This window comes from Hippocampus guttulatus, chromosome 1 (genome assembly GCF_054856545.1).
Source record: "Hippocampus guttulatus isolate MCC_2025c chromosome 1, RoL_Hgut_1.0, whole genome shotgun sequence".
Taxonomy (NCBI): domain Eukaryota; kingdom Metazoa; phylum Chordata; class Actinopteri; order Syngnathiformes; family Syngnathidae; genus Hippocampus; species Hippocampus guttulatus.
The window spans coordinates 26,687,647-26,704,435 of NC_141261.1; the positions used below are offsets into that span (position 1 = coordinate 26,687,647).

Sequence of the window (16,789 nt, forward strand, 5' to 3'; positions counted from 1 at the left end):
TTGGGAACTCCTTTGCTACTGTAGAAATGTACAAACTGAAAAAGTCAGTGAATTATATTATATAGAGTTGCAGTTTTGATAACTTGTCACGCGAGAAAACCAACTAACTAACTAACTAACTAACTAACTAACTAACTAACAATAATAATAATAATACATTTTATTTAGAAGCGCCTTTCAAAACACTCATGGACACTTTACAATCTAACTAACTCAAAACCGCCTAGTTTAACTCTTTCCTCATGCTGAAAAGAATTTGCTTTGGACACAGCTTTTGTTTGAAGGTACATTCTGCCAGGTTGATCAGGACTGAAATGACATGTCTCACATGAGCAAACAAAAACAACAAGAACTTAACAAAATGCTAAATTAGCCAATGCTCACAACTGCTGGGAAATGCACCTCACCTGTATGCATTTTTAGATTAGACAGATCATTTTTAAACAGCAGAAGCTGATACTTTCTAGCCTGGCACAAGACAAGATGCATTTGCCACTTACCATTCTTGCTGATGACATTTTAAAAATTCTCTTAAATCAGTCCTTGGATGGGGAATATCTTGCTTCTCTGAATCCATGGTGTCATCATAGTTCATGCCCCCTCATTCATATTACTGCAAGTTGATGCTGATTGTTTTTTCTTCCACTTTACAAGTTCTCATATTCTATCAAGACAAATTTTTAGGTTGTGTCATCTTTTGAGGTTCAAATAAGTAACGGGCCTATTTTCTCAAAGTAAGGAGTACCTTGTACAGTATACAATTTTCAAATGTAGGGAGTGAAGTGAAAAGTTGTCATCAGAAAATGAAATACTCAGATCAAGCACAGAATAGGAAAAGTGCAATAACTTTGTAACCGGTACTTCCCCACCCACTGCCAATGATCATGAATTGATACACAGCCGCACATTTTTTGTTGGTATTTTAATTTTGTTCCGTGTTTTGATACACAAATAAAAATAAAAAAATAACAAAGACACATGAGAATAAATCACAACAGAAGAGATAGTTGTCATCTGTCTGTGTACGGTGCACCTGCACTAAATACGTCCCATAGAATGTTCTTTGAAGCAGGACTTTAAACGTCCACATTCCTGGCTGCCCGCTTATGACCTCTTTTCAAAGAAACCTGAGAAAGATGGTGGGAGAGTTCAACATCACTTCATGTCACATAGTTGACAGCACAAACAGTTGCCTACATCAAATATCGTAGACATTCACAAAGCAAAATGTTATTTCTGAGGCCCTCTTTTTCTGTCTTTAATATTGATGATTGGTCATTCATTGTTGAATTCTAATGAGCAACACGGTTTGACTGCCATAAAATTCCAAGTGATGAAGAACTAAGTGCGTCGCTCATCATCATCTAATTCAGTGGTAACCAACCTCTGGAAGCGTGGAACTGCCAATGTGGAGTACCGGTAAACATTTTTGATTAGCAAACTCGTTTGAACGTATTTAAATATGTTCTAATGTACTTTCAAATATGTACTTGGAGCCTAAATGCTAAATGCATTTTTCCCATAATGCCACATGGTATTGACTTGTACATGCACAAGTGAAAAAAAATGTTTGGGGGGTTGGGGGGGCTTACAAGATACCAATACGTTTGAAAGTTAAGTAAGTAAACATTGTTTACTTGTAAATTTTATGGTTTCATATTATGTCTGCAGTGCATGATTTCCACTCATCATTTTTTCTCACAATGCCATGGGTCTAGGACAGCAATAAAGTGGGAGAACAGATCAAATCATTTAGATGTACAGTTTGAAACTTACAATGTAATGTCAAACAAATAATGGTGGGACTTACAACAAAATACCTGAAAAAAGCTGACAACATCAGTTAAAAAAAAATAAAAATAATAAGGAATAAAAAAAATGGCCCAACCCTTATTTGTCATAACGGACCTTCACCTCTGCTGAGCAGCTGCAGGTTGCGTCCTTCCTCCTGAACCTGCAGCTGAAGAACTTGCTGGAGAAGCTCCTGCCTTAGCGTCTCCTGCACCAGTCCCATCCTCTTCAGCTTGTCGCCATTCAGACGCAGCAGCGCCCGGCCTCCGCGTGCCAGTGGTTACAAATCACTTTGGGTTGCACCAAATGGCATTCAAATGGTGCGGATTGTGTACCTGTGATGGCGTGATGCGAGAAGGCCTCCACGTAGGCTAGGTAGTTGTGAGGACAGTGCTTCTTCAGCCATTTGCAAACGTCTTGCTGCGTCCACAGCACCACGGGTCGGACCAAGCTGGGCTGCGTCGGGCTGGTGTTGTAGATGCTGTAATTGTCACTGGAACGATACTGCGCATGGAAGCACCACACAAAACACAGTCAACAGCAAACTCAAGGCCACTGGGACAGATGTGGCTGGTCTCATTATTTGACTTCGGTCCCCATAAAGTGAAAATAAAAAGCCCTTATACATTTGACACACAACAGAGAAGAGAGTTGCTAACAAACCTGCCAAAGTGGAATGATAAAAATCACCAGAATAAAAAATGGCACGTCAAAATGATGACAAATCAAGCCATTCTCTTCACTGAATTTGCTGAAAGCATGTCTCGCTCAGGTGTCAACTGACAATCAAATGCCACTACTACGACCTGGAAAAAGGGATGCCACTTCACCAACACTCTTTCTTAAGCATACACATCAGTATGTTTGAAAAGTATACCTCAAAGCCTAGCTATACTCCATCCCACCGGATCGTCACAAAACAACAACGAGGCGCTCTAAAGCAACCAAACCTGTGCGACACCCCTGTCCACATGCTGGTTGTCACATCAGAGTTTTGTCCCCATTCACTCTTCTGCCTTCTCTCTGTGACGTGTGTACACTCATGGCAGACAATGAGGCACTCGGTCCACATGCTAGCTGTCCAGTCTGTTTAAAAAAGGAAAAAAGAAAAAATTCTTCCCTCCCAACTACCTGTATTTGCTTTTTTTTCTGTGGATCTTATCCTTAACTATTGGCTGAAAAAAACTCATCTGTTCCTGTTTTTTTTTTTAGCTCTTTTTGAAACACCCCCCAACAGGCTGCAAAAGCCCGGGCTAAAAAACTAAAAAACTAGTAATAGGTGCCAAGGAAGTATATTGCAGTGGTTTTTTTGTTTGTTTGTTTTTTTTTTGCTCAAACTAAAGACTATAATGGATGGACAGATTGTTATTTTTACTCTTGATGTTTCACTTTACTAAAAGTACTGGTACATATAATTAAGAGTTGATTTAAACCGTCATTATTAAGTTCACCTGTTTACACAAAACATCAACAGTATGTATTGCATGTTGTGCACTGTATCCAAAGTGAACTGAACTGTGAACTTAAAACCAAGGTACGTACAGAACCGTGGCTTTCAGTATACCATAATACCCCTAGTGATTATATATTTATGCAGTTTAAACGTTATAAGCGTCCTCCTGAGGGCATTCAAAGCTGCAATAAAAACAAGTTTGGCAGCCCTGCACTATGTGAAGTGTGCATCCAATGGAATTGGAGGGAGCCAATAAATGTGTTATCAGCCAGTTTGCGGCTTCAGCAGCAGGAGCAGCAGCAGCAGCAGCTCAAGTCACATCTGACTGTTTAAACGTCTTTCAAGGGGCTGAAGACAAATAAAGGTGCATGATCCATGATGAGTAAGTGCAGGCTCAAATGAAGCCAGTTTGTCTCTGTCAACGGCAACAACGCCACCTCTGATAATGAGATGAGATGGTCCATTTTAACTGGACACAGGGACTATGTGTGAGGTTTTTCCTCCAGTCAGTAATGGCATACAATCATCCAAATATCTTGCCTGTACTGCTATGTGGAGCAAGTCAGAAGGAAGGAAGGCACAGCCTGTGCTACTTTGGAGACGCAGCCCATCAGCCCGCGGGGAGAAAATGGCCTCCATTCTGTCTTGACAAAGGCCGTGTGTAACGACCCATAGCCAGTGGATGCATTTGGCAACATTTTTTTTTCTTTTGGCTCTTTTACAAAAGAATGCAGTGGAGGGTCAATAATATTTTCGAAAGCTTACACTACCGCTGTACATTTACAGAAATGTACAACAGCTTGTTACATTAGTTAGAGTTTTGTTCTCCTGGTTTGCAGCCTGACGGTATATTCATTCAATCTCATTTCTCTCCAAGATGTGAAGCCACACCAGACAAAATTACAAAGTATGTACTGAATCATTTTGCCTCGGTCCATTGTCATCTGAAACAGCCACTCAGTCTAGAGAACATACAAATAAGGGGTAAAAGGCCTACTTGTGCAGGAGTTTTTTGCCTAACTCAAATTATCCTCAAAATGAGGGTAGTTCGAGCGTGTTTTTTTTTCTCCCCCTCTCCCTCCCTTGTGGTTTCTTTCTGACTTCCGGACTTGAGTGAACGCTGGCGCGTTTTGGCTGCCGCTGCTCAACCCGTATTGTTTTGTGTTTTTTGTTCTTGTAAAGTGTCCTTGGGTGTCTTGAAAGGCGCTTATAAATAAAATGTCTTATTATTATTATTATTACTTTATGGGTGATGAAGCCTCTCGAGAAGTCTTAAGTCCCCCAAAATCATGCATGGGCAACTAGACATAACTTTTGGGTATTTTCCAATTTTTTTGCAATTCTTATCCCCATTTCCCCTTGTCTTCCATGGAAAACATAGAATGAAGATTTATCAGTTTATTTTGGTGAATTTAAAGAATCATTGATGTAAGAAATCATTTGAAGAAAGTAAATTTTTATCACTGCTGGTAAGAGCAACTAGCTAGCTATGGCCCTGGCCCAGCTAACAGCAAAAAGTCCGATGCTATTAATACAGTAATAGTTTGTCAAGGGGTCTGCAGTGTATGTGAAGGTCCTGGCTGTTGAAATAAAGATGAAGCAGTTTTTAGAGTGAACACTATAAAATAGGAGCTGAGCTCATTCCCTTATGGTTGTCATCAGTGGATAATAATAACAATAATTACAATTATTGTTGTTGTTGTTGACAAATAAATAACTCTTCCATCCATGTCGATTGAGGAAAGAGGACACATGAGGAGAGAGAGCAACAATGGAGCAACACCTGCAAACATGAGTCTAAAGTAGTTCAGTTAAGAGGGGAAAAAATCAATTTGTGCTGCAGTCTAGAACTTATATAAACTGTAGTGGAGCCATGAAACATGTCAGTCAAGGTGCATCTTTTAAGATTTATTGAATTTTAAAAAAGAGAGTAATCAACAGAAAGTGATATCAAGACCACTTTGCGGCATGTTTCCATATCCAAGGTAAATTCACTCAATCTACTTTACAAAATTAAAAGTACAATGTTATTTTAAAGCACCCCCCCCCCCCCCACACACACACACACACAAAAGAATTATCCATCCATCCATCCATTTTCCGATCCGCTTCTTCCTCACAAGCGTCGCATATTTGTGCTGGAGCCTATCCCAGCTGTCTTCGGGCAGGAGGTGGGGTACACCCTGAACTGGTTGCCAGCCAATCACAGGGCACACAGAGACGAACAACCATGCGCGCTCACACTCACACCTAGGGACAATTTAACACAGTTTTCCTCAACTGGCGGACCGCGATCCACGACCGGACCGCCGACCTCCTCTGTCCGGACCCTCGGCAAATTGTATAAAATAATAAATTATAATGTGATTTTTACGTCATACATTTTATATTTTTAGACTATAATCTGCGCATTACCGCGATCGCTTGTTAAAATTATCCGTTGTATTCTTTGCGTGCACTAACAGATGTATTGCAGTGGACCGCAGCAGTGCGACTGTGTGTGTATAATGTTTGACTAACTGGAGACCCTGGCTGAGCAGGGCATGTCGGCGATAACGATGCGCTGATTGGCTCCTTTGAACTCAGCACGCATCTATCCCAATACACACGCATTCAAAATGGATGATTGTGTCAGGAAACAGACGCATGCGCGACGCCACAGTGTGCTCACAGCTTCAGCCCAGGAGAGCCGCACACAGACAATTAGACAAGACGAATCGCGGGAGGTTTCGATTGTGTGCAGTTTTGCTCCCGTCTACCCGGGGATCTTTGCAGCTGTTTAACAGCAGAATAGCGCAACATGGTAAATGAACATCCCAATGGCGTCCTCAAATAATATTTGCATGCCTCAGACATTGCATTCACCTTTAGTGGAAGAACAGCACTGCACATTCCTGTGCTCCCTTGTGTCAGTATTTAAAATGGTTCTTAACTCCTCTTCTGATATATTTTTCAGTGATTTCAGAGGGGATGTGAAAAGGGGAATTGTACAAATGAAAAGGATATTTTTGTTTTCATGTTTAGTATTTATTTTGGTAGAATGAGTATTTTGTTTTGCTTTTGTTAAATTAAGGGAAAAAAAGACAACTACTGTTTATCAAAATTAAAGTAAAAATGTCTTATTTCCCTAAAAGGGCTATTTCTATTATTAAGCAGGCACAACTTAACAAAATATAAGAGTTCCTGTGCCTCAACACAATACCTCTCATTATTTGCTGTGTACTGGCAAAGTGAATAATTGTTATTTTCACGCACCCCATTGTTGGTTGGTTGTGAGGAGTGTTGATTTGTATAAGCTTGGCTTGACCATACTAAATGGGTATATCGCCCTGCTCCCCAATGACCGCCGTGCATGGGACCGGACCTTGGTTTTATTAAAAAAAAAAAAAAAAGTGGACCGACAGCATTTCTAGTTGAGGACCACTGATTTAGTGTATTCCATTAACTTGCCATGCATGTTTTTGCAATGTGGGAGGAAACCGGAGTACCCGGCGAAAATCCACACAGGCATGGGGAGAACATGCTGTTAGGGAGGGGCCGGCCAGGCAGCCTCCTCAGCCAGGGTGCTCTGCACCTCACACCTGAGACTCGTCAGCTCATCACCCACCTGTTGCCTATCTGCTCGTTTGGACTGGTACAAATTGACTCACAGACCATTCTTCAGTGCAAGTTCGTGCCGTCACCATGCCAGTGGACTCTGTTGCCATCTCCTGCAGCTTTTTGTTCCTTGTGTGGACATTTCCTTGTGGACTCCTCGTGCTTCTTCCCGAGTGACTTTGTGAAGACTCTTGAATAAACTACGCCAAGTGTTGGCTTCCACGATACCTGCCTGTTGTCGTGCTATTGGGGTCACATCCAAACCCTAACAGTACAAACTTGCCATGACGACCCCAGTCTGGTCTCAAATCGATTGAGGATGTTCTCGCCAACCAGGTTCACCTGACCGCTACCCACACCCAGCAATTACGGGACACTTCCGTCGTCCTGCCCCACCGAATCGCCTGATCAGTGTCACTCTGGCCTGGGCTGACCATCAACTCACGGTAGGGGCTCTCCTTGATTCAGGTGCTGATGAATGTTTTCTGGACTCTGAATTTGTTGCTCAGGCCTCCATTCCGGTAGAGACATTGGAGAGACCCCTCAAGGCCTTCGCGCTCGATGAACATCGTCTCTCCAGCGTCACTCAACGCACCTGCCCGGTTTCTCTCACCATAGCCGGTAACCATGTCGAGACACGGCGGTTTTTCCTAATTCAATCTCCCTTAGTCCCTGTGATTTTGGGCCGCTCCTGGTTCATACAACATGAGCCACACATTGCTTGGTCCTCCGGGACTATTCTGGAATGGAGCCCCTCCTGTCACACCCATTGCCTACGAGCCGCGAATAGTACCTTGCTCCACCAGGCCCCCTGTGTCCCCCCTCCCGATCTCTCATCTGTTCCTCCCGAGTACCATGATCTTGGGGAGGTTTTCAGCAAGGCTCGGGCTCAGTCTCTCCCCCCCACACCGGCCTTATGACTGTGCGATCGCCCTACGTCCCGGGGCTACCCTCCCTAGCAGTCGTCTGTATAGTCTTTCTCTCCCAGAGAAGGCTGCGATGGACAAATATATTTCGGAGTCGTTGGCGGCAGGGCTCATTCGGCCCTCATCCTCCCAGGTGGCAGCTGGCTTCTTTTTTGTGAAGAAGGATGGTGGCCTCCGACCCTGCATCGACTATCGTCAATTGAACGACATAACTATCAAGAACAAGTACCCCCTACCACTTATGAACTTCACCCTCGAGCCTCTCACTCAGGCTACTGTTTTCACTAAGCTGGATCTCAGAAACGCCTATCATCTTGTCCGGATCCGGAAGGGGGACGAGTGGAAGACCGCATTTAAGACTCCCCGTGGCCATTATGAGTACCTGGTAATGCCGTTCGGCCTCACCAACGCCCCTGCGGTATTCCAGGCACTCATGAATGACATACTCCGCGACATGCTTGACCGGTTTGTTGTGGTCTACCTTGATGACATTCTCATCTTCTCCAGGTCTCTAGAGGAGCATGTGCGGCAGGTTCTCAAGCGGCTCCTTTGTAACCGGCTCTTTGTCAAGGCTGAGAAATGCCAGTTCCATTCAGACTCTATTGAGTACCTTGGTTTCATCCTGGAAGCGGTTCACCAGTGCCCCCGTTCTTCTCCATCCTGACCCCAAAAGACGGTTCATTGTGGAAGTGGATGCCTCCGACACCGGGGTGGGGGCTGTGCTCTCTCAACGGTCGGAGACTGACCAAAAGGTTCACCCCTGTGCATTCTACTCCCGCCGATTCCTTCCTGCTGAGGTGAACTACGACATTGGGGACCGTGAGTTGCTGGCGGTGGTGGCTGCTTTGGGGGAGTGGCGCCACTGGCTGGAGGGAGCAGAGCAGCCATTTACCATCTGGACGGACCATAAGAACCTGACATTTATCCGGGCTACCAAGCGTCTCAACGGTCGACAAGCGCGGTGGGCCAACTTCCTCAGTCGGTTCGACTTTACACTTACCTATCGTCCTGGTTCTCGCAACTCTAAGGCAGACGCCCTTTCCCGACAACACCCACAGGAGCCTGCTACAGAGGAACCCCTCCCCATCCTCCCTGAGACAAGGGTCATAGGCATGGTAACTATGCACCTGGAGGCTGCTGTTAAGCGTGCTTTACGCCCTCATCCTGCTCCAAGCAACGCCCCTCCTCGCCGTCTCATTGTTCGCTCTCGGGTACTCCAGTGGGGCCATGCTAGCCGGTTTGCTTGCCACCCAGGTGTCCATCGTACCTACACCTTCCTGGCTCGGAGGTTCTGGTGGCCCACCATGAGGAGAGACGTTAAGGGATTTGTCACGGCCTGCACTGTCTGCGCTCGCAGCAAGGCTTCCCACCAGGCACCTGCAGGTCTGCTGCAGCCACTTCCTACGCCCAGTCGACCCTGGTCCCATGTGGCAGTGGACTTTGTGTCTGGACTTCCCCCTTGTGAAGGTAACACTGTGATCCTAACGGTGGTGGACCGCTTCAGCAAGGGAGTTCACCTGGTGGCCCTGCCTAAACTACCGTCGGCCTCAGACTGCGGAGCTCCTCATGGCCCATGTGTTCCGCCTGCATGGTCTTCCCAAGGATGTTGTCTCTGATCGAGGACCCCAATTCGTCTCCCGTGTATGGCAGGCATTCTGCAAGGGGTTAGGCGCTTCTGTTAGTCTCTCCTCAGGATATCATCCCCAGACTAACGGACAGACTGAGAGGATGAACCAGAGCGTGGAGTCCGCCCTTCGTTGTGTGGCCGCGAAGAAGCCTGCCTCCTGGAGCCGGTTTCTTCCCTGGGTTGAATATGCTATCAACTCGCTGGTCTGCTCCACCACTGGCTTCTCACCCTTCGAGGTATCTCTGGGGTACCAGCCACCCATCTTCTCTGCACAGGAGTCTGAAGTGGCAGTTCCTTCGGTGCAGAACCACCTGGATCGCTGTCGCCGTGTCTGGGAGGTCACCCGATCCGCTCTGCTCCGTGCGACGGAACGTGCCAGTCGTGGTGCCAACCGTCATCGTCGTTCAGCACCGGCTTACCGACCTGGGCAGAAGGTCTGGCTGTCATCCAAGGATCTTCCTCTTCAGTCAGGTGACAAAAAACTCAACCCCCGGTTTGTTGGGCCCTATGTGATCCAGAAGGTGCTCGGTCCTGCAGCAGTGCGTATGAAGATCCATCCTGTTTTTCATGTGTCTCGGGTTAAACCTGTCTCTGTCGACCCCCTGTTGCCTCCGACCCCAGCCCCGCCTCCCCCGAGTTTGTGGACGGGCACCCCCAGTGGAAGGTCCGTGGACTGCTGGATGTCCGGCGCCGGGGGCGCGGATTCCAGTATCTGGTTGACTGGGAGGGCTACGGCGTGGAGGATCGGAGCTGGGTCTCTTCCCGGCTCATTATGGACCCTGCCCTGATCACTGAGTTTCATCGCGCCCATCCCGGCAGGCCTGGCAGGTCGCCGGGTGGCTCCCGTAGGGGAGGGGGTACTGTTAGGGAGGGGCCGGCCAGGCAGCCTCCTCAGCCAGGGTGCTCTGCACCTCACACCTGAGACTCGTCAGCTCATCACCCACCTGTTGCCCATCTGCTCGTTTGGACTGGTACAAATTGACTCACAGACCATTCTTCAGTGCAAGTTCGTGCCGTCACCACGCCAGTGGACTCTGTTGCCATCTCCTGCAGCTTTTTGTTCCTTGTGTGGACATTTCCTTGTGGACTCCTCGTGCTTCTTCCCGAGTCACTTTGTGAAGACTCTTAAATAAACTACGCCAAGTGTTGGCTTCCACGATACCTGCCTGTTGTCGTGCTATTGGGGTCACATCCAAACCCTAACACATGCAAACTCTACACAGGAAGGCCAGGGCCGAATTTGTTCACAAGAACTCTATTTATTTCTTGTCAATTTTTCTGTATCTTGTTGTTCATGTCGTTAATTTTCATTTATTCGACTGTAATCGTACATGCAGTTGACCGCGGCCGCCATTCATTGTATTACACAGTCATGTCTCTGCTGCATGCGATGTGTTTCTTTATTTATTTTTTTTTAAGAGTAGATATAACATTTTGGTTGCGTCAATCAGAGCCACGAGGAATGCAGAGTGATAATTATCCGAGACTGAATGCGGCTTCACCATTGCTCCCGCCATACTGTTGCAGTGTTGTAATAAAAGAGCATCTGTAATCAACTTGGTGTCAGCAACGTATTGAAGCGACAGCAAACCGCCGCGCTCTGTAGTGGCCCGTCACATGTAGAGTGCTGAAGAAATGCAGTTCACATGTTTGCATCCCAGTGTTTTATCATGAAAAGTTGAAGTGATAAAGACGCAAATGTGTTTGCATTATTGTCTTAATCTGACTTCTGATTTATTAACGTCTGTGTACGCTACATCTGAAAGTCTCGAATGTTTAGTGCGTCAATAACTCTAATTGAAATAAACGCATAAAACAAAATTTGTCATATAAATCAGATATTGCTTATTGTAATACAGGTTAATTTATTGCTTAGTTGTATTTTTTTAATCCATGTAAAAGGGATGTTGAAAATATAATCGAATATTAAATCGCAATGGCAATATTGAGGGGGAAAAAACGCAATGAGATTATTTTTTCAAAATGGTTCAAATGTAATTTCTATTCGGTTTAACGGGGAATGTCGATTTGCGACGCGAGTGTATTAAGTAATGAGTATGGTCATGGAACAACACAAAGCGGTACATCAAGATGCCAGTTTACCTGGGAGGCGTCTGCGCCGGGCCGCTGCAGCAATTTAACCGCCCGGCCTCCCGCCGCCTTTTGGCCTCGGCCGTCGTGCCAGGTCAGGTTGCCACCCGTACACGCTTTTAGCCGCTCTTTAAAGTCGTCGGGCAGGTCTCTGTATTCCACGGCTGGGCGGCAGAAACTAAAACTGGACGCCGCTGCAGAGAGAAAATACCATGAAGGACAATAAGTGCGGGACGGCACGCTTTCGGCAAACAGCCTGTCGTTTTGTAATGATGTCATTGAGAGCGACTTGCTTTGACAAAAACAACAGAGCGGCCATGAGGCAGCGTTCGTCTTCATCAGAGTTGTCAAGAAATTGGGCTCAGTACTTTTGCAACTTTGCAGAGCGGTGAATAAATGTTGAAGTTTCTCAACGGAGGCCGTGGTGGCAGATGTCCAAGCCGGCTCAACAGCAGGCGGTTGAGCAACATCGGCTAATTACAGAACGAGTGGAAATACAGTAAACGTACTTTTTTGGCACAGAAAGCAATCCTACTAATTCATGGAGCAGATTTGAAGGAAGCTTACTTTCAGCGTTTGGAGAACAGCTTGCAGACGTGTTTGTGGATAACATCTTGAATTGACTAAAAAGAATTTGTAAAGAGGATGTGCCTGTCTATCTGGAGGGACTGGTGCCATGTTATAATACAGGGATGTACAGACTTTTATCTTTGAGGACTACATCCGAAAAAAAATTTTTTGATGCAGCTTATACTTTAATTTAAGAAACACGCCTAATTCAGTCCATCAGCATAAGTGAATATACAGTACCCTAAGCAATTATATCATGTTGTTGTATCTGCCATGGTATACAGTCATCCCTTTAGATACGAGTGACAGTTTAGGATTTTTTTCCCCTCTTTTTCGGATTTTGAAGTGCAGAAAGCAGAGCAAACAGTCGCCATTAAGCACTGTTTTTTTTTCTGAAACTTCATGATCTCTATTCATCGAGGCGTTAGAAATAGATATCATTTTAGTTGTAAAAATGGTTTACGTCTTCGTAAATTGAGATTGACGTGCTGTAAAACAAAAATATTAATATTATTTGTAGTAGTTGAAGGATGTGAGTGTCCTAACAGGCCATGGTAATTGGCATTTTTAGAATATGCATTCGAAAAAACGTTGGATAAACTCCAAATTTCAAGGCGACAAGCTTAGATAAAATTTGTGCAATTCAACTCAATATTTCAAAATTTGCTGATGTGGAAATTGTCTTTCCCGCATTTCACAATAAAGAAATTAGAGTTTACGGACCTGTGGGCCCCCAAATTAAATATGGAAGTAAAAGCAATTCAGCAAATTGTTTTGGAGCAAACAACTTGCTTGCTTTGTTGTGCTAACTACAATTGCTGCCATAATACAATACAATACAATACAATATAATACATGCTGATTTATATAGCGCTTTCACAACAGCGGCAGCTGTAACAAAGCGCTTAACAAAACAGTTAACATAAAGTACAATAATAAACACAACACATAACATAAAATACAGACAGTCGTGCAGCCCTAACCACTTTTCCATCACACGCTTTGTGTTTGAAGCAGCTTGAGATGAAAGAGGAAAGAATCAAAGTGTCCTTTAACCAGTGGATCAGAGTCGTCATGCTCAAAATGTGCACACGTCGGCTACAAGCTAAGTTTCAAAGTCAACAAGAAGCTGTAGCATCCATTGACTATAAATGTCCATAGTTTGTCTTTTAAAGTTGTTCCAACTGTTTTAGTCTAAATAAATGTGTTTGTTTTTTTACAGTGTGCTGTGGACCACTAAAAACAGCCAGTGGGCCACAAAGGCTCCCTGTGGCATAGTTTGGACACCATGCCATAACATCTGAACTGTTTGTGATTCTGTACTTCAACGTTTCGTTCATGCGGGCATGAAAAAGATGTTCATAGTTCATATTTGACTTTGTGTCCATTGAAAGATGCACCCAACTCTCAGCTACAGTGGCACGATTGTGTGAATTAAAGCCCTTCTGAATTTCTTTCTCAACGTTTGCAGCATCTTGCCGCTTCAATTTGAGGACGCTGATGCGTCAAATGTCCTTTGGGATGTTACGCCTCCCTCAGGCTACTGTGGTAAACATTCTGCTTCTCCACGCTAATATAGATCATTTGGAACAGATGTCCAAATGCTCTTGCTTTAGTTCAGCTTTAATGGGACTAGAAGCACAAAAACTTACACCCAATGTGTAAAATAAAAATGTAGACTTGATGTAAAATAGTGTACATAGCACAAAAGACAGAAAACATGACAATCTACAAAAGTTGAACAGAAACTGGGCTGGTCCTCGGTTGCACAATATACCTCTATCTTCATAATGAGCGAAGTCACTGATAAACCCATTAAATGCCGTACACATATTGTAACGTTTCAGACTAAGAAAAACAACAACAGCATACTTGCCGCACCCATTTCCAAGCGGAGTGCCATAACTAGAGGGTGAAACCTCAAAGTGTTCTGCTGTGTCGAAGAATTTGAAACCAAACAAATACCCTCGACTTGCAGCAACTTCTCCAAAATGTTTATCATTGTTTCTAATGACAAGGTCACGGTCGTTTTTCGTGTCAATTCCACAATATGTGTGAAAAATGCAGAGGAGTGAACTTGGTCACAACGAGAAGTTCCTTCAAACAAACCATGCTTCAAACTTTCAGTGTGTGGCTGAAGAAAGCAAGGTTCTTACCATCAACAGCCATGGTGTTTCCACGCCGCGTGGATTTAACGGAGATCGCGCATGGTCTCGGGAGGCAGCAGCAAAGACGCCGTCCCGCATCCTCTCAGCTCCTGCACAAGTGAACCAACGAAGTCCTCCCAAAGCAGCGCGTGGTGACGCACACTGGCTGGCCTCTGTGAGTGGCGCACGCGCGCGCGCTCGTGTGTACGCGTGTACTTGTGTGAGTGTGTGCGTGTGCGTGTGTGTGTGTGGTGAGAAATGGACGCGCGGCTCTTCCTCAAGACTACGCAGGGGCTCAAAGTGCAGCCTCGGGCCTTTAATTAAAGCAGTCAGGGAAAGCTGACAAACAAGCGCATGAAAAGCCATATTCCAAGCGTCTTGAAGAGATCTATCTATGCGAGCCTGTGAGCCCCCTGTAATGATGGCCCATAAAAGAAGTGGCACGCCGTCACTTGTGAGAGGAAGGTGGAGTACCTCCAAGAAACCCAGCCATTCTTGTGTCAGTTTTCACATACAAACTCTACACGAAATATTTTACGAAAGGTCTCACGGCACGCCACCACACAATGTATGCAATGTTCTACTCAAAAATGTACTCATTCAAGAAAAAAGGCTATTCTCTAATGCTTGATGAAAAAAAAACGTGTCTGTTTTGTGCTCTTTCTGAAACGTTACAAGCCAAAGAGCCCTGGCGCACGAGAACATAAGTCGACTTGTCTCTTCACCGCAGTCTTAGCGCCATCTTGTGGCACCTTGGTGCCAACGACCCCATGTTGAGGTCTTGACAGAGAGACGAAGGTCGCATTTTCGCCCGCATAACGTTGCTTCCGGCGCACTTCGGAGGAGGCAGCCTGTGAATTTGGACACAGCCGAGCTTTGAATGATGGGGATAAGCAGGAGGAAGAAGTCGCGAAAGAGTTGTCACGTGAATCTAAGCCATTTATTTTGAAGGGTAAGCTTCAACAATGAGTTTGAAAGTACAAGTATATTAACATTACCAAACACATTTTATATATCTTTTCAGACGCATTCAAGCGCAGGTATTTAATAATTTATATATATATTATTTTTCAGGAGTTGGGGTAAAATAAGGGTTGGAAAACGTCTGGTACTGAATAAGTTAAACTGTTTTGGGTGCATGCACACTGTTAATATTAACCGTTTTAAACATAGTATGCGGTGCATTAAAAAATGACTCTACTAATGACTGCACAAAAATAATGATGATCTTGTCTCAATTTACTAAAGTGTATGTATTCAGTCTAAAATCTGGGCCTGTTTATTTGAACACAGAGCCGATACACTTGCAGGAATTGAGGAAAGATAACACCAAGTTCTTGGCTTGTTAGTACGTCGGCCTCACAGTGCCGAGGTCGAGGGTTCGATTCTAGCTCCGGCCTTTCTGTGTAGAGTTTGCATGTTCACCCCGTGCCTGTGTGGGTTTTCTCCGGGTACTTTGGTTTCCTCCCACATTCCAAAAACATGGATCATGGATCACTCCAAATTGTCCCTGGGTCTGAGTGTGAGCGTGGATGGTTGTTCATCTAAGTGTGCCCTGCGATTGGCTGGCAACCTGTTCGGAGTGTACCCTGCCTACTGCCCGAAGACAAGTGGGATAGGTTCCAGCTCACACCCTTTGTGAGGATAAAGCGGTTCGGAAAATGGATGGATGGAGGGATAAAATCCCGAGGTACTTGAAATCACCGCCCTCATATTGGGCGAGAGAGGGGCTGGTGATTGGCGAAGATCCAGAAAGTGGACGGTGTGGGGCAGCCACAGGAAAGCCACAACTGCGAATGAAACGAAAAAATAAACCATTTGAAAAGAAGCAGTCTCTCAGTGCCTCTGAGGGTTAGATTTCGACTCCCCCGACTGCTACGTTTGATGGTCAACTGTGCGACGATGCGGGGGAAATAACCAGCAACATTACGCATCAGTGCAATAGCAGTTTCTGTCCGCAATGACCACAGGGGGCAGTATTATTCTATCAGCAGGCAAAGCACAGCAGGTCTTCTCAAACGTTTTGGATCCAGGTAAAAATGTTTCCAAGGTCCCCCTCATCTTAATGCTAATTAAGCATAACCACCATATGTACCCCCAAAATCCATAGGAAAGATTTTTTTCTTGTGTTTTTTAGGTTTCCTATTTTCTAGAAAAAAGCTATATGTTATCCTTTATGAAAAAGTAGGGTATAGGAAGCCTACTTTATAAAGTATACGTGTGTGTATAAAGTATACTTTTTCACACTAAATTGGAACAAATTAAGTTTTAAGCAAGTTTTTTAAGTAAGTATACAATACTGTAAGTATCTGTCTCTATACTTTTACAAGCCAAGTATAGGTAGTTAAGCATACTTCTGTGAAGTTTATAAAAAATAGTATTTAAAAAGTACACTAAAAGTATACTGCCTCCAATTCAGTGTAAAACAGTTTAGTTTTAGTAAACTTGAATAAACTACTTGATGACTCCTGGATGACTTAGGAGCAAAAAGTCATGGGGGTGAGGCAATTTGCAATCTTTACAAGAACAAAAAGCCGTAGGTTCTTAAAAAAGGTTTGTGCAGAAATTCATAAATGTTATATTTATT

At 44.6% G+C, this 16,789-nt stretch overlaps 1 protein-coding gene and 1 pseudogene across 2 annotated transcripts; one reads left to right on the forward strand and one right to left on the reverse strand.

Moving 5' to 3' along the window:
• Positions 1-903: 903 nt before the first annotated feature.
• On the reverse strand, positions 904-14,334 carry samd10a (sterile alpha motif domain containing 10a). 2 transcript variants are annotated; one of them, XM_086123419.1, is made up of 5 exons: positions 14,212-14,334; positions 11,498-11,679; positions 2,127-2,295; positions 1,915-2,055; positions 904-1,127 (listed from the first exon to the last, which is right to left on the reverse strand). In XM_086123419.1, exons 1-5 carry the CDS (start codon positions 14,222-14,224, stop codon positions 1,105-1,107), a joined length of 528 nt encoding a protein of 175 aa, XP_085979545.1. In that variant the 5' UTR covers positions 14,225-14,334; the 3' UTR covers positions 904-1,104. The 2 variants fall into 2 exon arrangements, with proteins under 2 accessions (XP_085979545.1, XP_085979536.1); XM_086123410.1 differs by having other exon boundaries at positions 1,909-2,055.
• LOC147211194 (uncharacterized) lies at positions 9,072-10,316 on the forward strand (annotated as a pseudogene).
• Positions 14,335-16,789: the final 2,455 nt, after the last annotated feature.

What these genes read in the sequence shown, in the direction of transcription:
- samd10a (XM_086123410.1), bottom strand. An exon ending in CCGGCGCAGACGCCTCCCAG is followed by an intron (nt 2,296 to 11,497) that starts GTAAACTGGCAT and finishes TTCCATGCGCAG; the next exon opens with TATCGTTCCAGTGACAATTA. An exon ending in CTCGCATCACGCCATCACAG is followed by an intron (nt 2,056 to 2,126) that starts GTACACAATCCG and finishes TGGCACGCGGAG; the next exon opens with GCCGGGCGCTGCTGCGTCTG.